This window comes from Rhineura floridana, chromosome 18, assembly GCF_030035675.1.
Source record: "Rhineura floridana isolate rRhiFlo1 chromosome 18, rRhiFlo1.hap2, whole genome shotgun sequence".
NCBI classification, from domain to species: Eukaryota; Metazoa; Chordata; class Lepidosauria; order Squamata; family Rhineuridae; genus Rhineura; species Rhineura floridana.
Window position 1 is genome coordinate 9,735,862 of NC_084497.1, and position 27,732 is coordinate 9,763,593.

General features: G+C 47.5%; 1 protein-coding gene across 3 annotated transcripts in view; it reads left to right on the plus strand.

Moving 5' to 3' along the window:
- The first annotated feature begins 6,664 nt into the window (after nucleotides 1-6,664).
- The window catches only part of HOMER3 (homer scaffold protein 3), a 57,367-nt gene continuing 36,299 nt past the window's right edge, over nucleotides 6,665-27,732 (plus strand). The window contains exons 1-4 of one of the 3 annotated variants that reach the window (XM_061600744.1): nucleotides 6,665-6,767; nucleotides 7,128-7,282; nucleotides 25,078-25,234; nucleotides 26,556-26,687. In XM_061600744.1, coding sequence (XP_061456728.1) covers nucleotides 7,278-7,282; nucleotides 25,078-25,234; nucleotides 26,556-26,687 — 294 coding nt within the window. In that variant the 5' untranslated portion in view covers nucleotides 6,665-6,767; nucleotides 7,128-7,277. Of the gene's footprint in view, nucleotides 6,768-6,936; nucleotides 7,283-25,077; nucleotides 25,235-26,555; nucleotides 26,688-27,732 lie in introns of those variants that run through there. The other 2 variants (XM_061600745.1, XM_061600746.1) reach the window with 2 other exon arrangements.

The window sequence follows — 27,732 nt, forward strand, 5'->3', positions numbered from 1 at the left end:
AGCCTCTGTGGCAGCTTCAGTATTCTCTAGGGCATCACTGCTGTGGATTGAGGACCTAGCCCAAAATCAGGAGCTGGAGGTCTCCAAGTTACGAAAGTCCATTTTAAAACTCTCACGCTGCATGGCCTTCATAGCAGACGCTACTATGGATTCCTCACAATTTGCAGCCAGGGCTATGGCCACGGCAGTGGTAGCCAGGCGCCTAGTATGGCTTTCACATTGGGATGCGGAGAATGCATCCAGATTTAATCTAGCCACGGCTAAATATACAGGTGGGAAATTATTTGGGGAAGACAATCTGGCGGAGGTATTGGTGGACAATAAGGATAAAAAGAAAGTTATGCCCTCACAGGGGAAAGAGGAAAGAAAGCCATTCCGACGCTATACTCCCACTTTCCAGACGCATTCCTTTCGTGGCTCAAGGCCCTTCTTCAGCAACAGACAGAGGGATTTTAGAGGCTCCCATTTTCCCTGGCAAAACCAGAAGCCTCCACAGAGATTCCACCAGAATAGACAGCAGTCCTACCAGACTAGGCAGCAGCGTCAACCACAACAACGTTTCTGACTCTATACCTGTCGGAGGTCGACTCAATTACTTCCTAAACCAATGGCAGACAACAACAAAAGACAAATGGGTCCTGAGCATTATCAAAGACGGGTACAGACTGGAGTTACATCAGTATCCACCCCCACGTTTCGTCTTCTCACACAGACCGACATCACTACAAAAACACGGAACATTCCTAGCAGAAATAGAGCACCTTCTACAAATCTCAGCTATAGAACCCGTCCCCATGGACGAACGGTTCTCAGGAGTGTACTCCCTCTTCTTTTTGGTGGCAAAAAAGGACAGTTCATTCAGGGGGGTGCTCGACCTCAGGTTTGTCAACCAGTTCCTGAAACGCAGGACTTTCCGGATGGAAACTATAGCTTCAATCAGAGAGGCACTCCAACCCCAGGACTATTTGGCATCCATAGACCTCAAGGAGGCCTACCTGCACATTCCAATTCACCCCACGCACAGAAGGTTGCTCAGGTTCACATACGACAAGAAACACTTTCAGTACAAAGCCCTGCCATTTGGACTTGCCACGGCACCCAGGATCTTCACCAAGGTGCTGGCAGCAGCACTCTCAGGCCTACGTCTGAAAGGGGTGCACCTCTCCCCTTATCTGGACGACCTACTTCTCAGGTCTCAGTCGTTTACCCAGGCAAACAAAGACTTAAATCTTACACTCAGTTTCCTACAAAACCACGGTTTTTTAGTGAATGTTCAAGAGTCACCTCTACCCCACGCAATCACTTATACACCTGGGCACGGTGATAGACACCCTTGCTCAAACTATAACACTGGCGCCACAATGAATCCGGGCCATCACAGACCTAGCACGCTCCATACGCGACCAAACAAAATCAGACTTGATGCGCCTGGCAAAACTGCTCGGGATGATGGCATCATCTATAGCAGTTACACCATGGGCCAGACTTCATTCACGTCCTCTTCAACATCTTCTGATCAAGTTCCAGAGAGACATCGCCTCGAGGCGACACCGTGTGATTGCCTTACCACACAAAGTGCGTCAGTCTCTCACCTGGTGGCATCGGGACTCGAATTTGTCCAGGGGGATCCCGATACAGGACCCGCCTCGCACAATAATTACTTCAGATGCCAGCCTCTGGGGCTGGGGGGCTCATTATATGGATCTCTTTGTACAAGGACGTTGGAGTCCACCAGAGACAGCCAGGCCCATCAACTGGCTGGAACTGAGGGCAGCTCACCTGGCGCTGAAGCATTTCTTTCCCAGTCTTCACTACCCCGATGTATTGATCAAAACAGACAACACCTCGACCAGATCATACATAATGAGACAAGGAGGGACCCGATCCAAGCTCCTCAGCGGAGAAGCAATAGCCATGCTGTCCTGGGCAGAGCAGCGCCTTACATCTGTATCGGCGGAATACCTGCAGGGAGCAATGAACGATCGGGCGGATTGGCTCAGCAGATGTCAGATATTCCCAGGGGAATGGGCACTCAACAGAAGCGTCTTCCTGATGGTTCAACAACACTTCGGAAAATTAGAGGTGGACCTCTTTGCCTCGGACACAAACTATCAGATCCCTCGATATTTTGCAAGATTCCACATGCGTGGGGCGGAACAGATAGACGCACTGACGGCGAGTTGGCCACAGCTCCTACTGTATGCGTTTCCACCAACTCCTCTCCTCGCCAGAGTCCTCAACAAGATCAGGAGGGAAGAGGCGCAGGTGGTCCTAATAGCCCCATACTGGCCGAGAAGATCATGGTTTGCAGACCTAGTCCAGCTGTCTGTCAGAACCCCCCTTCCACTTCCAAATCGACACGACCTGTTACATCAGGGACCGGTCCTCCACCCAGACCCAGCCTGGCTTCAGCTAGTCGCCTGGAGGTTGAACGGAGCAGGCTGTTAGCATTAAATATTTCACCTGATGCGACAGCAACTATCCTGGTGTCACGTAGGCCATCTACGCTCAGGATATACCAATCCACTTGGGCAGCTTTCCTGCGTTGGTGTACAGCGCATGACACCAATCCTATGATGGCATCCGCACCACATATCCTGCAGTTCCTCCAGGACGGCCTCCACCAGGGTCTACGTCCTAACACCCTCAAACATCAGCTATCGGCGCTTGCATCCGTTCTATCTTTAGACGAAGGGGTCTCTCCAGCGTCACATTCGCTGCTCAAGAGATTTCTAAGAGGAGCAACCGTTATCAGCCCTCCAGGAGTGCACAGATTTCCTTCATGGCACCTCCATACAGTGTTGACCGCACTACAGAAATCTCCATTTGAACCCCTGCAGATGGTTCCTTTGCGAATACTCACCTTCAAAGTCACGTTCCTCATAGCAATCACGTCAGCACGCAGGATATCAGAGATTCAGGCTCTATCAGTGCAAAAACACCTCTGCATTTTCCATAACAATAGAGTTGTACTGAGGATCGACCCTAGCTCCATACCAAAGGTCAGGTCTCAGTTTCACCTGCAACAGGAGATTGTGCTGCCCACGTTCTGCCCAAATCCTAAACACCCCATGGAAAGGGCATGTCACTCCCTCGATGCGAGGAGGGCGTTGAAGGTATACATCAATAGGACAGCTCAATTCCGTAGATCGGAATCTCCGCTGGTATCATTCCATCCTCCGACTCTAGGCCACAAGGTGTCAAAATCAACTATAGCTAGATGGCTAAAGGCATGTATTTCCTTAGCCTACAGATCACTCAGTAAACCCGTGCCACAGGGAATCACGGCGCATTCCACTAGAGCGGCAGCCACAACAGCGGCCTTTTCAGCTAATGCCCCATTGGAGGAGATCTGCAGGGCAGCAACTTGGGCCTCACCTTCGTCATTTACCCAACACTACAAAATGGACTTATACGCATCTGCGTAGGCCGCATTTGGTCGTAGGGTTCTCCAGCAGGTTCTTCCTCAATAGACCCACCCTATGGCCGAGCTTTGGTACGTCCCACGTGGAGACCTCACTGGCATCCATGAAAGAAGGTACTTACCGTGAACGGTGTTTCTTCATGGATGCCATGAGGTCTCCACGACCCTCCCTATGAGGGGCTGGGAAATCCATCTGCAATCTGTGTTATCTGCTCTTATTCTGTTGTTATATCTTCTGATTTGTTCTTTCTATGTTACACTGAGGTGAAGTTCCGAGCTGGTCAAGAAAGAGAACTGGCATCACCTCAGTAAGAAGGGGAGGAGCCAAGAAAAAATTATGACAGGTTCCTGTCTCGAGCTGATTGGGGACTATAACCCACGTGGAGACCTCATGGCATCCATGAAGAAACACCGTTCACGGTAAGTCCAACCGTACCTTCTGGAGGGTGGATCCACTGCAGCATTTTTTGAGGTCCTCTTTGTAATTAGCTATTTCCATTTTGTGTCCAAAGAAGACTTCTTTTTCAGCAAGGGGCTGTACTGTAGCATTTATCACTCATTTATTTGTTCATCTCAAAGTGGTTTCTGAGGCATGCTGATTTTTTCTCTCCCCCTGAATTAAAATTAGAAACCACTTGTTATACTTGAGTGTATAGGAGTAAGAATGACGCACCTTCAGAGATGTCCACTCTCCACCTAAGAAGCCCAGGGCAGTGACTTATACAGAGATACAACAGACAACCTCCTTCTGAAGGTCAGCAATTCTGGTGTATGTCTGCATCGGAAGTTACTGATTCATTCATGCCTGATACAGAGATGGCAGAATCGTGTACCTCCCTAGTGGAGGCTAATTGGAAGAAGGCAAAGCCAGAGTTACGGTTGCTCATGTATGGTTGCTGTGGGCAGTGCCCTCTGAGGACAGGTACTTCTGCTGTATGTCTACATTAGGAGTGATTTGAATCATCCAACCTCACCCATCGCAGAGATGGGGCAAAATTACCTGCCTTTCCTCAGCGGAGCCTGATTGGAAAGGGGGGAAAGCTGGAGCACAGACTCATACAGAGACAAAGCAGGGAGGCTCCTGTATGTAAGAGGAGTTGTTTTGAACTTTGTTTCTTATAAAAGATAAGCAGTTCTAGAAACCGTGGTGACTAAAGTGAGTTATTTTAAATAAGGTGTGATTGGATAAGCACTCCAACAATTTCATGGGCGTCTATATCACATTCTAGATCCGGAACTATCTTTTCCTCTCTCTTTTTTTTTGCTCCATTTTCCTGTCCTGTATCACCACCAGTAACAAATAGGCTAAACTTGAACTGTGCTAAAGACACCTTGGAAAGTAGGACAAGCGGCATCCTCAACTTGCTATGGTTGGGCTATCCGGTATCGATGGCTCCTTTTAGAAACTAATTATTTGTCACATGGCAGATTGCCTTAATTGAGTCGGCAGGAACTGGAACAGGGAGGGAAACGTTTGCAGGCCTTGCTCCGTCCTGCTGAGAACCAGAAGTGCGTCTCCTGAACCTTCAAGGGGAAACTGAGGGGCGATTTTATTTAGAGCATTAATCGTTCAGCCGTTCACAAGTTTCCATGTGAGCTTCTTGCTGCGGCTTGTGAGTCAGATGCTCCTGCTGCTTGTGGCTGTTTTTCCCCCCCAGAGGGCAGAGCAAGGGCTACGGGTGCTTGAACTGCAGCCAGCCCAACAGCAGCCGCCTTGAAAGCCCTGTTTATCCCTAACCTCTGGGGCAAGGACAGATGCCTTGTAAAAACTGGGGGCAGTGCAGGAAAATACTTTCCAAAAGCTTTCCATAAACAAGTAAATGAATGAATGTTTTCTGAGTCCTGCTGGATCACACCAAGTTGGGTCCATCTCGTTCAGGGATGGAAAACCATCTCTTCCACCACCACCCCTTTGGGTTCTTCTCCCTTGGGGCGGGGGGAGGCAGTCTGCATAGCAGCAGAAGTCAGGACCAAATACAGCCATTCGCTCACTCTCACACACTCCCATACATACTTGGCTTGCATGCTGAGAAAAGGGCCTCTTCCAGTCCAACATCCTGTTTCCCAGTGCCGGCCAGTTGCCTCTGGTGGAAGCTCACAATACAAGTTCTGAAAGCAGTGGCCTTCCTTTGCCATTTGTCCCCACCGTATGCTATTCAGGGGGTAGACTGGTTCTGTACATGGAGGCGCCATTGTTAGGAATCATGGGTGGCAGCCACTGACTGATCTGACGCAAGAAGATCCATCCTGGATCAGACCAAAAGCTTCATCTGATTCAGCGTCATGCTGAACATGCTGGCCAAATAGATGTCTCGGGCAATCTCATACCCCCCTTAGTTTCCAAGCAAAGTGTGGAGGTGCAAGGGCATCCCCTGTTGTTTGCCCCCAGCATCTGAGACATCTGCGTCTGAACACGGAGGTTCCTTTAAAAAAAAAGTCACGGGCAGCTAATGGTAGGATTCAGCCAGGCTGCTCTTGTGTTTTTAGCTAAGAATGGAGCCTCCACACTGAGAGGCAGTCTGCCTGAATGCTAGCTGGCACAGAGGAAAGAGCAGGGAGCAAAAATGCTGGACCAGATGGGACCCTCTGTCTAAGGGTCTCTTCTAACATTATATATCATTGCTGGGGAACATCAAGCCAGGAGCTGAATGAAGTTCTCCTGGGTGATCTCTCTGGTCCTGGGGGCTCTTCCGAGGCCACACCCTCTCACTGGCCCTCCTTCACACCCTTCCTCCAGTCTTTTTGCCTGGCCAGAGTGTGTCTTTGAAGTGAAAAATGCCTCTTGCTTGCCCACATGGAGAGCTGTGGGGAGGGGATGCACATCCAACTACAGTGGGGCTGGAACATAACATTGTTCCACCCACTGGTGTCTTTGGTTCCTCCACGACCTGCATGTGGCCTCTGGAAGCTTCCCCAGGAGGGGATGCGGCCCTCTGGCTGAAAAGCCTTCCTCACCCTTGATATATGATCTTTTGTGAGATAGTGCTTTTGAGTATCTGTTCTGAAACTGACATGGGCTGGCACACCCTTTCATCTTCAGATTGCGCTCTCTGTCCTGCAGTTGCTTTGCTCCCAGGTGCTGTGAACAATCCTGGAAAATGCCCTGAGTGCCAGCGGAAAGGCTCTGGCGTGTGGCTGCAGAAGACGTGGGAGTTCAAGAGTCCTCCAGCAGGTGGTGCCAAGGAGCCAACAAAGAAGACCCCCCCCCTTGCAAATAACTCACAAGAAATGTGACCGAGAGATGAAGCAGAGTTGGTAGAGGAAGGAAGAGAATTTTTTTTAATTTAAATAAAAAAGGAGAACAAAGACATTGCCAAACAACCTTACAAAGGACACAAAAGGGGTAAGGAGACACACTTTTATTCTGATTTATTTTTGAATATTGTTTGAGCAGAGCAGGGGACGCTTTGGCTCGCCTGAAACAGAGGAAAGGAGAAATATTTGCAACACACAAAAAAGCCAGCTGACAACCTCCTCCTTCTGTTTCCGCCCTCTTCCTAATGGGAAGAATCTGTTAGCAGGAGAGGCAAAGTTCTCCCTGGGATCTCCCCCCCCCCCGGGATGTGGGCTCCTTGGGGAGGGGGTGGCTCCGCTAGTCTTCCCACACCCTTAGCAATGTATGGAGATATATATATATATATATATATATATAACATTTCTCCCTTTCATCTGCACATCCTCCCCCTTTTTCCTTCTGCTTAAGCAACTAGTGGATTTCCAAAGTGAAATTCCGGAGGAAATTTGAGGAGTATCCGGATCCGGAGAAAGAAAAAAAGAAAGAAAGCAAGCAGGGAAAGGCAACGTGGAAAGGATCAAAGGCAGTGCTGAAAGAGAAGACACAGCCAGGAAGACGATGGGGTGAGGAGACAGCTTTGACTTTTACGGCGCATGCAGTAAAGAACTGAATTTTGTCACTTTTTGAAAAACAATCTGGGTGGGTTATATGTGTGTGTAGTTTTTTATTATTTTTTTTAAAAGAACATGAATGAACAGATTTGCAACACAGGATAAGCAATAGCAATTTCAACGCTCAAAGTTTAGAGGTCCCAGGGTGGAAATTTTCTGAAATTCTCTGTTATGAGGTTTTAATTTTGGAATGGAGGAAATCATTCTGGTCAGTGTACCCTTCCCGTGTGTAAGAGAGTATTTATTTTCTTGTCAGCTTATTGGCTGTGGTGACCTTTTAAACTGATACTGGCGGCTGCATGCTTCCTCTTTCCACCACCTCACACTCCTTCATCACAGCATGCAAGGTTTGATTTAAAAAAAACAACAGTCTGTCAACAATGACCACCCCTTTTACCTCTTCTCTGCCGAAATGTAGTGTATATCTGTGGGGAATATAGCCTTGTTCAGCAACTAGTTTCATAGGAGCACCACTTTTGGAGAAAGGGAGTGCTGTGTAATGGGTCCGTCCACCCCCTCCTCAACTATTACCCCCATGAATTCCACAAAGTGAGCAGCTAGCAACTGGATACAAAATCAAGCCGGCTGTTGTTTCCCCCACCCCGGGGGGGGGAGGCAGATTTGGCTCTGAGACCTCCAGTTGCTGATCTCTCATCGTACTTGGAGATATGGGGCAGGGTGTCTGTAGATGACCCAGTGATGCTTTTCAGGGACTGGCACAAGGAAACGTGTGGACTTAATTAACTTTTAATACAGGGCTCCTCTAGATGGCCTTTTTGATTGTGCATTCATGATGATTTGCGCTTAGGATAGTATTGAGGGTGTTATATTCAATCCCGCTTTCCATACTATTCATTTGCAAATGTTTTGGGATTGACATACTGCTTCATTTCCAGTCTGTGCATGTCCTGTAGCCTCCTGCTGAAATCCTGTAACTTTTCATACCACAAATGTTCTGGGGGAGGGGGGTAACCTGCTTTTGCGCAAGAGTGCTATGACAATCATGCGGAAACAATGGGGAAGCATCGCAAAATGACTGATGAAGCAGAATGGTGTGTGGATAGTCCACCACTAATGTGCTATTATTGCATGAATGACTCTCATTGTCGGGCATTAACCTTTATATTGTCATTCTTTTTCCTAATTATTTATGTTATTTTTATTTATTAGATTTATGTTCTGCCTTTTCTCCCAGTAGGAGCCCAGGGCGGCATCAATTCCCTAATGCCCATCCATGAGCATTATTCGTGCAGTAATAGCGCATTAGTGGTGGATTTATACTGGACCATTTACACATCATTCTACTGTATTTGCAGTTCTGTGATATTCAGTCTGGGGGCGCCCCCTGAGTAAGTTTTTCTGGTCCTGTGAAACCTTACCAATTTTGGCAGTGGCAAAAAAAAAACCCAACCAAGTAAATAAATAAATAAAAATAGACCCAGATCGGTGTGTGCATGCAGATGCAAATCACCCCCTCCTTTATCATCAGATCGCTCGTCTGATGAGCAGGGAAAAGCTGGTAACCTTTCTCCTGAGTCAGTTTGCACAGATCTAACCTCTTTGTGTGTGTGTGTGTGTGTGCACATGTGCAAGAGAGTGAAGTTACCACACACCCCACTGACATGCAGCCCCTGGAGGGCTGGCTGATGGTGAATGCAGCCCTTTTGCCAAAAAAGGTTAGCCATCCCTGCTATAGATAGGAGCTTATACAGTTGTGTGCAGAAAATGAAGGCATTTTTTCTCCACTTCAACTTGGGGTTGTGTGGGTTATCTAGGTGAAGGAGTCAAGCCATAGATTCGGGATGGGCCAAAGCTGTCACCAAATGGGTGGCTCCTGGTACGATCCACTCTTTGCTTTTCCGTTATAAGCTGTGAGCAGAATTCCCATTGGCGTTCCCATTGGACATATTTCTACTTTTTTTCTGTGTTGACCTCCCACTATGTTGCCTCCAAGCCAGTGAGCGCCATCTCTGTTATCTTTTCGGCACCTTCGTCTGTCAACAAGCCTTTTAAGTTGAGACCTTATCCCAGTCTGCTTCTGTGTTGGAATTGCTTTTTAATATGTTTTTAAACCTTTTTTTTTTTAACAAGGTGTCTTCAAAGCTTTTTAAAAGAATGTTTGTTTTGTTTTAATGTATTTTAAAGTCTGTTTTTAGTGCTTTTGTTTGCCACCCTGGGCTCCTGCTGGGAGGAAGGGTGGGATATAAATCAAATAATAAATAAAATAATGAATAGCTACCATGGGTCCACACACATACTATCATACTTATGCAGGCGCTCTTTTATGACCTTGTTTATTATTCTATTGAGCTCTTGATTAGCGTGAATACAGATAACACACGATGATGGCAGTGATGATGTTTTTAGTGATACTGCTGTTTTAGCAACATAGTTAATGTCAGTGACTGAAAAGGTGTTTTATTTGTGAGCATTAGGCTAGAGCTGGAGAACCTGTGGTGCTACCGGATGATGTTGGACTCTGTCTCCCATCAGCCCCAGCCAGCATGGCCAGCACTGACGGATGGTGGGAGTTGTAGTCCAACAACATCTGGAGGGCCATAGGTTCACCAACCCTGCACAAAGTCATACTCGCAAGTTAATTGATTTCAATGGGTCTACTCTGAGTATGACATAGTTGCATACAACTCATTATGTTATAGAGCTATACCTCTTCCATTTCTTGTGTATTTTAAAGCATATAACCGGAAAGGTGTTAGTCTTGAGAGCCAAAAGGATCCTCCATGTCCAGTCACAGTCTATCTCTAAATCCCTGCCTACCGCTTTCATGTGCTGCTTGTGAGCTTCCCAGGGGCACCTGACCTACCACAGTTGGGGTGCTGGGTGAAGTGCCTAAAAATACTACATCAGAACAAACATTGGAAGCCACCTTTTACTGAGTCAGACCATTAGTCCATCTAGCTCAGTATTTTCTATACCGGGGTGGAGGACCTCAGGCCTGGGGGCCAAATGTGCCCCCCCCAAGTCTCTCTATCTGGCTGTTGGGATTCTACCCAGGCACACCCCCTCCTTGAAAGGTTTTGCCTGGTTGGGATGCATCCTTGAACTCTTTCTTGACTGGATGGAGGATAGAGTGGGGTGTGTGAGAGTGTGGAGAAACGGGCCTCCTGTGCAAAAGATGAAATTTGTATTCATTGCTCCACCCATCTTTGCTTCTGGCTTGCCCACACTGGCATGTGGCCCCCAGAAGGTTGCCCGAAAGGGAATGCGGCCCATGGGCTGAAAGTGGTTCCCACTGTCCGGTCTGTTTTGCTGACTGGGAGTGGCTTGCTAGGATTATCAAACAGGTCTTTCTTAACCCTGCCTGGAGATGCCATTGGGAACTGAACCTGTGACCACCTTCTGCATTCAGCATGTGTGCTCTTCCACTGAGGTATACAATTCCTCCCCTAATTTTATTTTTAAGATACAGCTCTCTTTTCCGCCCACTCACGCAAATTTGTCCTAATGTCTCTCAACAAATTATATCCAGCGGGCAACCCAAAGGATTGAATTGGCTTCCTCCCTGGGGCAAGGTCGATGTACACCATGCAGATCTGATACCATTCAGTCTCTTTCCGACCAACCGTATTGCATGGGGGCAGTGGCATGGGATACTTTTCTTCTTGGCAGGGTTTCCCACCCACCCACGTATATGAATCTACATGAGCTATAAAGAGAGAGATGTGAGCAAGCTCTCACCTTGGAGCATTCAGCCCAGCCGACTCAGCATGGCACTGGGCTGGCCGCCAGCTCTCTGCCGTGTTTTCCCAGGCTCGTTGTACACTAAGGAGCCTTGGGAAAAGAAGGCAGATTTTTGAGAATGTTCAGATACCAAAAAGAGACCTCCTCCCCGCCTCCTTGGATGATTCATAGAGGACTGGGACGGAGATAACTGAAGACCCATCCCCATCAGAGAGAGGCAATGAATTGAGGGGAGTCTTCAGCGATGTGCAAACAGAATGTAAGGAGAGCCCTTAGCTGGGTCAGGCCAAAGGGGGCCCATCTATGGGAAGCAGGCCCTGAGTGCAAGAGTGACTTTCCCCATTTGTGATTCCCAGCAAGTGCTGGGGAGAATTACTGTTGCGCTCATACCCTGCTTGCTTCCTAAAGGTTTCCCACTGGAGACATGGTTGGCAAGTCTGAGAACAGGATGCTGGACTAGGTGGGGCCTCTGTGGCCTGATCCAGCCCCACAGGGCTCTTACGCTTGTTGGAGTTTCTGAAGGTTCCAGGATGATGTACTCGTCCATGGACACATTTATTTATTTATTTATATACCGTCCCATAACCAGAGCTCTCTGGGTGGTTTACAAAAATAATTGAACATTAAAAACAAATATACAGTTTTAAAAACCATACAAATCTAAAACCATGAAGCACAAATTAACAAGTTGGGGGCAGAGCTCAGCACATGCTGTTAGGATGCCTGGGAGAAAAGGAAAGTCTTGATCCAGGCATTTTAGCATGTTTTTTTAAATTGCTTTTTAAAAAATGTGTTTTTAAATTTGTATATTTGTTTTTAATGTTTTTAATTGTTGTAAACCGCTCAGAGAGCTTCGGCTATGGGGTGGTATACAAATGCAATAACAGATTAGATAGATAGATAGATAGATAGATAGATAGATAGATAGATAGATAGATAGATAGATAGATAGATAGATAGATAGATAGATAGATAGATAGATAGATAGATAGATAGATCTGGTGCCAAAAAGATAATAATGTTGGTGCCAGGTGAACTTCATCAGGGAGATCATTTGGGGGCCACCATTGAAAAGGCCCTCTCCCTCTCCTTGCAGTAGGCACCCGCAGGAGGGCCTTGGATGTTGAGCGTAGTGTATGGGTGGGTTCGTGTCGGGAGAGGCGTTTCGTCAGGTATTGTGGTCCCAAGCCATGTAAGGCTTTAGAGGTTAAAACCAGCAACTTGAATCAAGCTCGGAAACATACAGGCAGCCAATGCAAGCGGGCCAGAATCGGTTTAATATGTTCGAACCGTCTGGTATCTGTTACCAATCTGGCCGCTGCATTTTGCACAAGCTGTAGTTTCCGAACCATCTTCAAAGGAAGCACCACGTAGAGCGCATTGCAGTAATCTAATTTGGAGGTTACTAGAGTGTGGACAATTGAAGCCAGGCTATCCTTGTCCAGATAGGGGCATAGCTGGGCCACCAACTGAAGTTGATAGAAGACACTCCGTGCCACCGAGGCTACCTGAGCCTCAAGTGACAGAGATGGTCTAGGAGAACCCCCAAACTATGAACCTGCTCCTTCAGGGGGAGTGCAACCCCATCCAGAACAGGTTGGACATCCACCATCTGGTCAGAAGAACCACCCACTACCAGCATCTCAATCTTGTCTAGATTGAGCCTCAGTTTATTAGCCCTCATCCAGTCCATTGTCGCAGCCAGGCACCGGTTCAGCACATTGACAACCTCACCTGAAGAAGATGAAAAGGAGAAATAGAGCTGTGTGTCATCAGCATACTGATGGCAACGCATTCCAAAACTCCGGATGACCACACCCAACGGTTTCATGTAGATGTTGAACAGCATGGAGGACAGAACTGACCCCTGCGGAACCCAATAGTGGAGAGTCCAGGGTGCTGAGCGATGCTCCCCAAGCACCACCTTCTGGAGGCGACCCGCCAAGTAGGAGCGGAACCACCGCCATGCAGTCCCTGCCACTCCCAGCCTTCCCAGAAGGATACCATGGTATCAAAAGCCGCTGAGAGATCAAGGAGAATCAGCAGAGTCACACTCCCCCTGTCCCTCTCCCGACAAAGGTCATCATACAGGGCGACCAAGGCTTTTTCCATGCCAAAACCAGGCCTGCAACCCGACTGAAATGGATCCAGATAATCGATCTCATCCAAGAGTGTCTGGAGCTGGCCTGCAACCACTCGTTCCAGGACCTTGCCCAGGAATGGAACATTTGCCACTGGCCTATAGTTATTAAGATTTTCTGGGTCCAGGGAAGATTTCTTCAGCAGTAGTCTCACTACCGCCTCTTTCAGGGGGCCTGGGACCACTCCCTCTCGCAAAGAGGCATTAATCACCTCCCTGGCCTAGCCAGCTGTTCCATCCCTGCTAGCTTTTATTAGCAAAGAAGGGCAAGGATCCAGCACAGAACTGGTTGCACGAACCTGTCCAAGCACCTTGTCAATGTCCTCAAGCTGCACCAACTGAAACTCATCCAAGAAATCGGGACAAGGCTGTGCTCTGGATACCTCACTTGATTCACCTGCTGTAACACTGGAATCGAAGTCCTGGCAGATGCTTAAGATTTTATCCTGGAAGTGCCTAGCAAATTCATTACAGCGTGCCTCAGAGGGTTCTACCATGTCCTTGGGGCCAGCATGTAATAGCCCCCGGACAACTCTGAAGAGCTCCACTGGGCGGCAAATTGATGATTTGATAGTGGCAGCAAAATATTGGTTTTTTGCTGGCTTCATTGCCCTGATACACCTGCAGAGGCTTCTCCCCCTGCTGAAATTGAGCTTGAAATAAGCTTTATATAATAACAAGTATCATAAGTTGCTGAGTGTGTGTGGTGCCGTGTCCGGATTTTAAATGTGCCCCTGGGCCTAAAAAGGTTGGCAACCCCTGGACTAGGAGATGGATCTTTTTGGATTGATCCAGCTGAGCTCTTACATTCTTATTAGGTGCTGCTTTGTCTTATAACTGACTTTGCTTGAATTTCTCAAAGGTTTCTCTGACGCTATTGCCTCGCACACGTCCTCCGGCAGCATCCACTGCTGACTGGTGTCAGCAACAGGATACTAGGCTTGTTTGACCCTGAGCCCGTGAAAGCAGCACTCATGCTCTTTCTTTATATAGATTAGTGTGATTTCATTCTCTTGACATTTTGGCCGGGTCGAGAAGGCAGCTGTGGCATCTAAGGAAAGGCCTTTTGCCAAAAGGAGGGATGGAAATTTAGCTCTGTGCTCACTCAGCAAAGAGGGAGGAGGGACAGAGCAGGCGTGGAGGACATGAGCAGTGATTCAATGAACCAAACGCGCACGGCCCACAGGACCTGAAAAAGAAGCAAGGGGGAGGGACAGAATAATAATGAAAGCTGCCAAAGGAACATTTTCACATATTGGCTGCAGCAGGAAAGGCGAAGAGGGTATGAATTGGCAAGCACAAGATCTAGTCAAACCTCTGCTTCTCTCTCTCTCCCCCCCCCAGCCCCAACCTCAGCATAGCATCCCATTGGATGTGTGAGATGGACAACAGTGACCAATCAGAACCTCATTCCTCCCCTCACACCCCCTTTAGACACAGCAGAGTTATAGATATGGAAGTGACGGTTGGGTGGGGAAGGAAAACTATTTTAATAACTGATGTCTGTGTGGTTGGGGATGCTGCCACTGACATGGAATGGGCGAGAGAGAGATTGGACATGAGAGTCTGGAATTCCCCAGCAATCCCTTTTCAAGTTTTGGCAGGGAAGAGCTGATCATACTGAATGTGAAAACAGTCTTCCCTTCCCCAAGAGCAATTTACCAGGGTCTTTTTTTAAAGAAGAAGAAGAGAGAATGAAAAAGTGCGTCACACAAGACCCAGTTAATCTGTGGGACTCATGACCACAAGATGTTGCAATGACCATTAGCTTAGATTGCTTTAAAAGAGGGTTATATGCATTCATGGAGGAGGAGGAGGAGGAGAGCTCTATTAGCAATGGCAGCTGAATGTGATCTTCATATACAGAACTGGCCTACTACGGAATACAAGTTGATGGGGGCCAACCATAGGGAGAGGTGATTGCTTTACTTCTCTTTCCATGCTGTTGTGCTGGTTGTTGCTCACAGTCCTTTTCAACCTCATGAGGTTGTGGTGTAAGCTAAATCTAAGGGGGGAGGGGAAATATACTCCACCCTGAGTTCCTTAGAAGAAGGGCAGAACCTGAAATAAATGTTTGACCCTTGCTTCCGGACCCAATATGTGTGTTAGTGTCATTCCCCTTTCCTTAATGTGAGGCAAGTTGGTTGCTAGACATGCAGAAAGGTTTTGAGTGAGGAAAGGGATGTGGTGGAAAGGAAACAGCACTTGCTGATGCTGTAACAAAGGAAGCAAAGAGAGGGGCTGAGATAATGATTGGGAGAGGGACAAAGAGACCTCAAGGATTTGTTGGAGCTGAAGATGAAGGCCAGGATGGGGATGGTTAAGCAGGGGATGGCTTTTGAGGACTGGCCTGAAAACAGAGGTGACATGCATCCTTTCTGAGCCTCCACGTCTCTTTCATCTTGCTTTTCAACTTGTGGTTTACCTCTGTTTTTAAAATAGTCACTGGAAGAACCAGAGGAAACGAGGATAAAGAGAACTTTGCCTGTGGAGTTGCCATGCAGTGTCTGTCTCTCTTCAAATAGCACTTATTTCCATGTGGCATTGCCTTCCCCCCCTCTCTCTCTCTCTCACACACACACAAACACAGAGCACTCCATCAAAGTCAGGCATTGTCAGTATCTGCTGTGTGTGCAACGCTGGAGCCTCTGCACTCAAAACTGGGGAGAAGGGAGGGAAAGAGAGATGTCTGCCCGACCTGAGAGTGTTTGGAGGCTGTTTTTAAATGGCTTGGACGCTGTTGTTGGGGTTAAATTGAAATCCCCAGTGCTTGTAAAACTATAGTTCACTTGTCCTATCTAAACCAGCTTGGGCTTTATGGGAAATAGAACCAAAGTGGCCTTTATTTGACTTTTGATATAAAATGTCGGTTTATTTCCTGGTGACCTGACCCTTACCTACATTCCAGTGGCTCGCATAATAAAAGCCGGTTTAAGCTGGAAACTTCCCTACTATGTATCTCTTGTATCACATCCATGCCTATGACCTTGTTTATTGCTATAAAGGTGCCTTGCATAGAAATGTTATAAGCTGTTCCGCTGCCCCTCAGATCTTGACTTGTGAAACCCTTTGATATGCAAGCGTAGTAATTTTCATGTCTGTCTCCTACCCATGGGGCGCCCGGTTGCAGCCGGCCACCCCTTTACTCTTCCCTTCTTCTGTAGTTGCATAGTGCTTATCTCTAGGACATGCGAAGTATGCAGACATGGAATCTAAGAGATAATCTTAGTGTTTCCACTTTCGTCCTTCCCCCTACACCCCTTTACCTCCTTTTGTCTGCCCCAAAGCTATAGTGTCTAGCAACTGCTTCTTTTGTATTTTGTGACGTATGCCCGATACTGTAAACTTCGGGGTGAGCCTATATAAACCCTATGACACCAATAAACGAGGTTCCCATGCTGGCCTGCTTCGGCTTGTAAGTATTGGGTCCCCTTTGCAAAGGTTTTTGTCTCGTGTTACTTGATCTCTGATAGTGGGTTCATTTGCACTCAACTCCGCACTCTTCCCGGGTGTAATAAGCGAGTTGGGGTTGACAGGGCGACTTGCGTGTTGGGTTTGGACCTAACACTGTGGTGGCAAAGGGGTGGCCAAAAACATCAGAGCATGGATGGGCGGAGGCCAGACTTTTCCACCAGTAGCAAGAACTGACTCTGTGCTCTTCCTTTGGTTTTGTTGGCTTGTTTCTTTCCTTCCTACGGGAAGGGCCATAGGTAGAATCATAGAATAGTAGAGTTGGAAGGGGCCTATAAGGTCATCAAATCTGACCCCTTGCTCAATGCAGAAATCCAAATCAAAGCATTCGCGACTGATAGCTGTCTAGAGCCCCTGCTTTGCATGCAGAAGTTCCCAGGTTGAATCCCCGGCATCTCTAGGTAGGGCTGCAAACGTCCCCCTTCCTGAAACCCTGGAGAGCCACTGCCAGTCAGTGTAGTCAGTACTGAGCTAGGTGAAGCCAATGGTCTGACTGGGTATACAGCAGCTTCCAATGCTCTTCCTTGCTTTCCTCTCTCCGATTGCGATTCTCTTCTCTCTCTCATTTCTCCAGCTCCGCTCTTCTCTCTGTCAGTCAAGGCTGACTAATCTTGCAATGCAAGGCTGTGGATTCAGTGTCCCTGCCAGGTGCTTGTTGGACTCCAAACCCCATCAGACCCAGCCAGCGTGGCCAGTGGTGATGGTGGGAGTTGGAGCCCAGCAACATTTGGAGGGCATCAAGTTCCTTAGTCCTGCTCGTTAACAGGCAGAGGAGACAGCAAGCCAGCCATATGCTTCAGGGCCTCTGTGAAGTGCCTGGGTAGCTGCACTCAGGAGGAGTGAAAGGGCATGGAAGCACTTGCCTGAATCAGGGCCTGGCTACGAGGCAGGAATGGTTGGAGCCTCCCGATCCTATCTAAGCCTCCAGTCTGAGCAGAAGCAGCATCTCCCTTCTAGCTCCAAGCGCCAGCCCTCCTGAACTGGAGAAACAGACATGTGGCGACACCACAGGACGCGGTTCCAGGCACAAGGGGCGGCAAGCGGTGATGACTGATTTTAAGTGCCGTCAGGTCCGGCACCCCTTTTCCAACAGCGGCACCTGGAAAGCTCACGATCAGGGCATGATGGAAAGACGGACATCCGGTATTCACGGCTCCTGTTGTCTGGTTATTCAGAAGTAGGCCGGCTGCGAACATGGAGGTTCCACTTAGCTATAATGAAGAACGTAAGAAAAGGTCTGCCTGATCACATCTAAGGTGCATCTAGTTTACTAAGAACTCTTTATTCCTATCTTAATTTTTTTTATAAAATATGTATTCTGCTTAAAACATAAGCAGTTGTTGTTGCTTGTCCTCAGTACTTGCTTATCCAGAGGTAAACTGTCTCTGTGTTGAGATTCCATTTGGCTTATTGTAGTTAATGCCTGTTGAGAGGCTTCTCCCTGGGAAGCCTTCTATGGAATTAGACCAATGGTCTATCAACTCCTGCATCTCAGTTTTCATCAGCAGCCAACCAGATGCTTCCAGGGAGTTCCCACAAGGCAAGCATAAGGGAGGCAGCCCTTCCCTGTTCTTAGCTTCCATATTCAAAGGCAGTCTATCTTTGGTTTCTAGCTGCTGACAACAAAGGACAGACAATGGCTCTCTCTGTCATGTCATCCATGTGTGTGTTTCCTAACTGGCTGGAGACGAGAATGCTGGACTAAATGACTGGATCCAGTAAGGCAGTTCCTGCACCCCAGGCTCAGCCTGATTTCATGCTTATGGCAAGGAGCGGGGGAAAAGAGGGCAAGGGGGTGTCAGAGAAAGAGAAGGAGTACCCCATGCACCATTGGTTCTGCCCACTGGTGCTATGCAGCCCCTGACAGATAACCCCCAAGGGAATGTGTTCCTTGACAGAAGAAAGGGTCCCACTTCACTGGGAAAAGGTTATGGGCATGACTTGGGTCCATTTATTTCAATGGGTTAGTTGTTGTTGTTTTTACTTCTCATTCCTCAGTCCTTGCCGTCTCACCTTTGTCAAGTTGATTACTTCCTTCCTTTTTCATTTTTTAAAAAAAGTTCCCTTCATTTTTGTTTCTGTTTCCTACCAACTTCCTTTGCTCTCCCAACAAGCAATGTATCGCATCATGCCAATCTTGCATGCCTCAGAGAGTCTTGAGAAGGGGATGGTGTCTCTCTCTTTCTCTCTGTCTCTCACGCACACCCCAACACATACATGCGGAGACACTCTTTTCTTTCTGTGAGGCTGCGCTGGTGGCTGGGTGGTTTGTAAGAGCCTCTCTTAAGCTCTCGTCAGCAGAGCATAACGTTCTCCTGCTGCCTCTGGGCAACCACAGGCTGTTGGCGCATAAACCATTCAGTGCACATCAGAACAGAGAGATGCAATCCCAGCAGCTGCTTTGAGACATCCACGTGTTGCGTAGCTCAACTCCATAGGACTTAAAAATGTAAATGTACTGCCTTCAAGTCGGTCCCGACTTATGGCCTCTCTATGAATAGGGTTTTCAGGAGGCTGAGAGGCAGTGACTGGCCCAAGGTCACCCAGTGAGTTTCATGGCTGCGTGGGGATTCGAACCCTGGTCTCCCAGGTCGTAGTCCAGCACCTTAACCACTACGCCACACTGGCTCTCTTGACAGACATAAGGAGGACTATAATGAGCTACATTCCAGACTGGCTGTTTTGCAGGTGGGATTCAATTGCATACTGGCAAATTCAGGTTCTGCAATTAAAGTGTGCTAGAAATTAACTTTTGCACAGTAGTCCACTCCCCCTTAATTCCTGATTGACTAGAGCCCTGTTCAGGGCTTCAGAAGAACAGGCGAGGGCTCAAAACGTGTAGGGGCACTGGATGTGCACCCCATCCCAGCCCAAGATATACGTGCCGTCCCCACTCCATGCTGGCCTGACTTTCATGCATTCATTGAGCACAAGGATTCTAATTGTATTCAGCTGAACACTGTTGGAATCCTCCCTCTGATCAGGGAACATCAGGATTTCCCTTTTGCATCAGCCCAAAGGCCCATCTAGTCCAGCATCTTGTTCTCACAATGGCCGAGCAGATGCCTTGATGAGAAGCCCACAAGCAGGACCTGAGTGCAACAGCGGTTCTCCCCACTTGTGATTCCCAGCAACTGGTATTCAGAGGCATCCTGCCCCCAACACTGGCAGTTATATATAACCATCCTGACTAGTACCCATCAAAAGCCCCTCTGGGGCATTGATAGCTTCTGCGCTCAGTGACATGGGAACTGGTCTGCACTGAGCAGACCTGTCATTGCATGCTCCTCCCCTCAGCATCCATGTGTTCAGTCTGAATGTCCGTGCAGAGGGAGTCTTTGCATGTGTGGCTGTGTGCATGAAGGTTTCCCCACATCTGGAACTCTGAACCATCCCAACGTCCTCCCTTTGCCTTACTCTATTTCTAGATGGGTTGTCATCTGACCAGGAAAAAATGGTCTGGCTTGTTCCTGTGCCTTTCTAAATAGCAGCCTGGTTTTAAGAAATCAGCCATGCAAATGGTTCCTGGCATAGAAATAAGTGCGATTTTCTACAAATCAAACTGCTTGTATATGTGTTAACACACAGAAAGAGAAAGAGAAAAGCAGGCAGTCTGCGCGTTGGAGGTGGGCGAGGGGCATTGGTAGCTGGATTGTATGTCTGTAATGGAAGTTGCAATGTAGGAGTCACGCTGTCAGGGAAGTGGTCCCCACCAGGAGTGCCCTTACAATCCTGCGTCTGTTTTCACCCTCGACTAGTGGCCCAAAGGTGCTATTTAGGATCACATGCAGGGATTATCTTGGAGCAAAGACAAGGAATAAACTCGATGTGTTAACAAGTCATTTCCACACCCAGGGAAGATTCCTCATTTATGCTCCAACCTGTATTGGGAGGAGGAGGGTGATTTAAGGATGGTTCTGCACCTTCTGCTGAATTTCAAAGTCCACACTCCTTAGATAAACTATTCCTGGCACCCATCCCAGTTCCTTTTGTCTGATGTTATCTATCTCCTCCATCACCAGCAGGATTGATTGCCTGAATGTTCTTTACTGTGTTAGGCTGAAGGCACGGAGGGTCAACAGGAAGCTGTGAGGGTGCTGCCCTCACCAAGCTTCTCAGCAAATTGGCCCCTGGCTTTTTATCTACCTTTTAAAAAAAATAAGCCACGCCTCTGGCAAAAGAAACCTGACACAACATTGTTTGTTTAATAACACTTTGATGTATTACATGCACCTGATACATTCAATTTGGTACCCAGACCCAGGTATGGCAAGGATCCAGATCTCTTACAGCAAATCAGAAAGTGCTGACGAGGCCAGAGAGCCTGGCATTCAGGGATTGCAAAGATTTACCGCATATTCTCTCTCCCACCCACCCCGCGCGCACACACGCGCACACACACACACACACACACACCCCTGTACAGAATAAACATCTTTGGCTAGACTAAGCTCAGCAATATTAGGTGTTTTCTGCCTTGGTCCCTTCCCCCTCTTCTCTCTCTCTCCTGTGTTTTGCGTCTCAATTAACAGCCATCATTTTCTATTGCTAGGAAATGAATCAGCTGCCAGACTCCAGCCAAATTGGGATTTTGGCCTAGGGAAGGAACTAACCTGATTGTTGATGACAGTTTAACCCCCCCCCCCATCCCAACAGTCGCCTAACCACCTGCTTCGATCAGTATTAACCAATGTCAACGATTAGGTAATGCCTTTCCTTAATCTCCCTCTTATTCTACTGCCTCTGTGTGTGTGGTGCGTTAACATTCAAACTAACAAATGCTAGACTTTGAAATCCCTCCTTTGATCGGGGCTTTGAGCTGCAGGGTGGAAAACAGAAAAGAGCTATTTGTAAATTAATTGCGGTTAGCCGGGGTATTTCCTGTAGTATTGGGGAAGTGACATAGCTCAATGGTAGAGTACCTGCTTTCCACGCTGAAGGTTCCAGGCTCAATCCCGAATAGCATCTCCACGTAGGGCTGAGAAAGAACTCCTGCCTGAAACCCTGGACAGCTGCTTCCAGTCAGCATGGATTAGACTGATGATACAGACCTGGAAGGACCTAGTGGCCTGACTCGGTAGACTGTTTCATAGAATCATAAGAGTTCAAAGGGGCCTCTAAAGGCCATCCAGTCCAACCCCCTGCTCAATGCAGGAATCCAAATTAAAGCATCCCTGACAGATGGCTGTCCAGCTGCCTCTTGAAGGTCTCCAGGGTTGGAGAGCCCACCACCTCCCAAGGTCATGGGTTCCATTGTCATACTGCTCTAAAAGTTAGGACATTTTCCCCGATGTTCATTTGAAATCAGGCTTCCTGCAAGTTGAGCCCATTATTCTGCACTCTGAGATGATTGAGAAGAGATCCCGGCCCTCCTCTGTGTGGCAATCTTTCATGTACTTGAAGAGTGCTATCATATCTCCCCTCAGTCTTCTCTTCTCCAGGCTAAACAGGCCCAGTTCTTTCAGTCTCTCCTCATAGGGCTTTGTTTCCAGTCCCCTGATCATCCTTGTTGTCCTCTTCTGAACCCATTCCAGTTTGTCTGCATCCTTCTTGAAGTGGGGAGACCAGAACTGGATGCAGTACTCGAGATGAGGCCTAACCAGTGCCAAATAGAGGGGAACTAATTCTTCATACAGTTTGGAAACTATACTTCTATTAATGCAGCCTAAAGTAGAATGTGCCTTTTTTTGCAGCCACATCTCACTGTTGGCTCATATTCAGCTTGCGATCAACAACAATCCCAAGATCTTTCTCGCATATAGTATTGCTGAGTCAAGTATCCCCAGTCTTATAACTGTGCATTTGGTTTCTTTTTCCTTGGTGTAGAACTTTGCACTTATCCCTGTTAAATTTCATTCTGTTGTTTTCAGCCCAATGCTCCAGCCTATCAAGATAGCTTCGGGGTTTTTTTTCTGTCTTCCAAGGTATTAGCTATCTCTCCCAATTTTGTATCATCTGCAAATCTGATAAGCATTCCCTGCACCTCCTTAATCCAAGTCATTAATAAAAAAGTTGAAGAGCACTGGGCCCAGTGGTACCCCACTCGTTACCTCTGCCCAGTTTGAGAAGGAACCATTAATAAGCACTCTTTGAATACGATTCTTGATCCACCTGATAGTTGTTCCACCAGCCCACATTTAGCTAGCTTGCTAATCAGAATATCATGGGACACTTTGTCAAACGCTTTGCTGAAGTCAAGATATATTATGTCCACAGCATTGCCATAGTCCTACCAGGGAGGTTACCCAATCAAAAAATGAGATAAGATTAGTCTGGCAGGATTTGTTCTTGACAAATCCATGTAGGCTTCTAGCAATCACTGCATTATTTTCAAGGTGCTTACAGATTGACTGCTTTATAATCTGATCCAGAATTTTCCCAGGGGTCAATGTCAGGCCAACTGGTCTGTAGTTCCCAGGTTCCTCCTTTTTGCCCTTTTGAAGAGAGAGGAAACATTAGCTCTTTTTGCAAAGATAATAGACAGTGGTTCTGAGAGTTCTTCAGCCAGTTCCTTCAATACTCTAGGATGCAGTTTGTCAGGCTCTGCCGATTTGAACTAGTTCAAAGTGATTAGGTATTCCTTGACCATTTGTCTATCAGTCTCAAGCTCCAATCCTGCCCCTTCTACTTCATGTTTCCCGGGAGGGTCACAGATCCTTTTTTGGGAGAAGACTGAACCAAAGTAGGAATTGAGCACTTCTGCCTTTTCTTTGTCATCTGTTATCGTTTTGCCATCCTCATTGAGTAGCTGTGCCAGCATTTCTTTTCTCTGTCTTTTACTATGGAGGTACCTGAAGAAGCTTGTTTGTTTCTTTTGGCATCTCTCACTAACCTCAGCTCATTCTCAGCTTTAGCCTTCCTGACACCATCCCTGCAATTCCGTGCTACCTGTCTGCACTCTTCCTTCGTGGCCTGGCCTTCGAAACATTGCCATTTGCTTTGCAAAAATTTCATCCTCGTCTTCTCCTTGATTGGGTGGTCGGTAGTAGACTCCAACCACCATGTTCCTTTTATTCCTTGCCCCATTTATTTTAATCCAGATACTCTCGGTGGAGCTACCAAGCTCATCCTCCTGTATTTCTGTGCAAGGATATATATTTTTAACATATAGCGTGACTCCACCTTCCTTTCTATTCCTTCTGTTCTTTTTGAACAAGTTAAATCCTTCAGTTGCTGTATTCCAGTCATGGGAGTCATCACCAAGTTTCAATTATACCTATCAAGTTGTATTTACTCTCTTTTTTTTCATTAAGAGTTCCAGTTTGTCCTGTTGGTTTCCCATACTTCGGCATTAGTATATCGACATCGAAGACCATGTGATTTATGGCCTGGCTTCCTTCTTACATTTTTATGAAGACTATTCCTGGGCCCCATTAGAGCCGTTCTCTCAGTTCCTGTTACTGTGCACAAGCCTTTGTTAGTTGTTACCGCCAAGTTTATGTCTCCCTCCCCCTTAGGATTCAGTTTAAAAGTCTCCTGATGAACTTCTCCATGCTGTGGCCAAACACATTCTTCCCAGTCCTTGTGAGGTGCAACCCATCACTTGCCAACAGTCCATCTTCTAGGAAGCGTAGCCCATGGTCTCATAATCTAACTTTCTTGTGCCAGCACCACTTCCGTAGCCAGTCATTCACCCAGAGTATTTTTCTTTCCCTTTCTACTCCTCTTCTAAGTACTGGAAGGATGGATGAGAAAACTATCTGGGCTCCAAAGTCCTTGAGTTTCCTTCCCAGAGTTTCAAAGTCTGATGTGATTTCTTCGTAGCTCCGCTTGGCAGTATCATTCATTCCCACATGGATAAGGGATATCTGTCAGTGGGCTTTATGAGCAATGGCAACCCTTCTGTCGCATCTCTAATCCACCCTCCAGGGAGGCAGCATACCTGGCAAATCCATGGGTCTTCTCGGCATACTTGGGTTTCAGTCCCACCCAGGAGGGAGTCTCCCACCACGCCTCCTCCTTGTCTTGGTTTCATTGCCTCTGCTTGACTGAGCTTCAGCCTCTTGCTCGCTGTCGCCTAGGCAGCTTCTTAGGTTGTTCATATGAGGAAAGCTAACTTGTGCAATTGGAAGGGGCCTATAAGGCCATCGAGTCCAACCCCCAATTAACTTCTGAGTAAAACTAGCATTGAGTCCCCTCATCATTTTTGACTATTGGCAATGCTGGTTGCTGGGAGCTAGAATCCAGCATCATCTGGGAGTGTCACCGTCCCTGGTCTAACTCCTACGTGAGGTCTCCCTCCCGTCCTTCAGCCAAACTGACCGGCTGCGTCTTAGCCCCAGAATAAGCCACACCTTAGAGCAGAAGAGCACGCCGGGGAGAATGAGGGCGAGAGAGAGTGCCATATGGTCTTTTAGGTGACGGCAATCGTTGAACTCAATTCTCTGCCACTGCTCAGCACTTCCTGTTCCCATTCCATCCACCACCACTGCAGGGAGCAACCGATCTTCAGCACCAGGGCCCACATCTTCCAGATCGACCCAGCCACCAAGAGGAATTGGATCCCTGCTAGCAAGCATGCCTTGACAGTCTCCTACTTCTACGATGCCACCCGCAACGTCTACCGGATCATCAGCGTGGGGGGCACCAAGGTGAGGCTCAAGGGTGGGGGATCTTCTTCCAGCCCATGGGCCAGGTTCCCTTTTGGGCAGCCTTCAAGGGGCTGCATACCAGTGGGGGGCAGGACCAGAGGCAGACGTAGACAGAGCCAATAAATGTAACTTTTGCCTTTGTACAGTAGGCTAGTTTCTGCACACACTCGCACCCCCCTCTGTGTCCTCCATTCAGGCATGATCAGAGTTCAGTGGCACATCCCAGCCAGGCAGTCAAAGAGGGTGCAAAGCAGGGCCAGTGGGGACGGTGGCTTGTGGAGAGTCCAGAGAGCCAGATAAATAGGCCTGAGGTTCTCCCACCCATGCCCAGCAGGCAAGCATCTCCCATCGTTCCTGTCTGTTGTTTTGAAGCAATGAGGACTATAAACTTAGGGGCAGCCGTGGTGGTCTCTTGCAGCATAAACAATCCAAGAGTCTTGTGGAGCTTTAAAGACTAACACATTTATTACGGCTTAAGCTTTCGTCGACTCAAGCCCACTTTGTTAGATGCATGAAGTGAAGCTCTTAGCTGGCAAGAAAGTGTAAGGTGAGAGAAGATGGTAAGGTGGGAGTTGCATTGCAAAGAGATGTAACAACTACAGTAGGCGGTAATTAGAGTTTAAATGTATGTTAAACAGGCCCACCTTTTTTCAGTATTGTTTATTTATTTGTCAAACTGTCTATACCACGTGAATGTAAAGACTTCTAAGCAGTTTACAAAAAATATTAAAAATTATCAATAAAATAGTTAAAAACAAGTAATCAAAAACTTTTTATTAGATTGGTGATAATACAGTCATCTCAGCAATGCTGAGTAAATTAACAGCCGCAGTGGGGCAGGGAACCATTTGCAAGAAACAGTCCTAGAGAGCACAGATATCCTGGCAATCGGTATGCCAATTAACACAAGTAGCGTGACAAAAACCCTTTGTCTTGATTTAACGCTGAACTTTTGAGGAATGTTTCAGATTGTATTCTTTCCTCAAAGCTCCTTTTTTACTGTTATTACTTATATCCTGCTATTTCCTTCAGGAGCTTTTATCCTCACAATGACCCTGTAAGGTAGGTTAGCCTGACAGATGGTCACCGAAAGTCACCCAGTGAGCTTCACGTCAGGGGCTGAAGTTGGGTCTCCCCAGTCTGAAACACTAACCGCTGTACCACACTAGCTCTCCCAGGAGGATTTTCGTTTGTCTGTGTTTTGTAAAAGCAGCTAGATTTAGTAATCTAACGCCTGACTTTTAGACCCTAAGCTATCCAAGAGCCTTGACTTAAGGCCAAACAACACCCTTAAAACCCTTGGTGTTCTCTGTCTTTGTAGGCCATCATCAACAGCACCATCACCCCCAACATGACCTTCACAAAAACCTCACAGAAATTTGGCCAATGGGCAGACAGCAGAGCCAACACGGTATATGGACTGGGCTTTGCCTCTGAGCAACATCTCTCCCAGGTAATCGGAGGGCAGGGGGAGGAATCTCTCATCAACCCTCCTGTACTGATGAGAAATAGACTGTCCCCAGTTGGTCCAAGGAAGTTTTCCTACTGGAACCCAGGAGGCAAGCAGCTTCTCTTGTTCCACGTCAAGATTCGTGACTTAATCTCTGAGTGGAGTTTCCTCTTCCATTCAGCGTTTTGTAAAAGGTGCCAGAGTTTGATTAAGTGGCAGGACCGTTTCCCCTAAACCAGGGGTGAGGGCTGCATGCTAATAGCGGTGGGGCCATGTTCCAGCAAAAGCACTAAAGGAGGATGCTGTGAGGAGGCGTGGCCTGGAGAGAGGGGGCGGGGCCTAGGGAGAGTCCCAGACAGCCAGTTAGAGAGAGAGAGGCCTGGAGGGTTATATCTGGCCTTTAGGATGGAGGTTCTCCATTCCTCTCCTAAGCAAACTTTCTCAGAGACTGTTCTGTAGGTCCCACTACCCTCCGAGATGGAACTGGTGATAGCCAGAGAGAAAGAGAGAGAGGGGCCTTTTCAGGATTGGTTCCCCAGTTCTAGAATTTTCTCCTGTGGTGGTTTGCCTGGTGATGACTTTGCCGTCTGTTCAGTGCCAGGTTCATTTTCCCAGGTATGTTATGCTCTGGTTTTATTCCTGTTTTATGCTGATAGTTGTGTGAAGTCCTGCTGATTTGTATTTATATAGTGCTACAGATTTGTTTTGTCCTATTTGTTTACTATATTTATATTCGGTTCCCATCATCCCTGACCATTGGCCAAGCTGGGTGTTGTGTAGTCCAGCAACATCTGGAGGGCATCAAGTTGAGGAAGGCAGTGCTAGAGTTTGGCCCTCAGTTTTGGGAGCTGTGGGTCTCAATCCTGACAACCAGATCCTTATCTGTGTGTTGGAAACGTTGACTCCCTTCCCTTTAATGTAGGGAGTGAACAATCCTCAGTTAATTCGACAGAATGGGTAATCTGACATAATCAGGGCTGCCTCTTCATGGTTCACATGTGCTTGGAAAATCCAAAATGGTGGCTGATACTATCAGTCTTATTTTCCC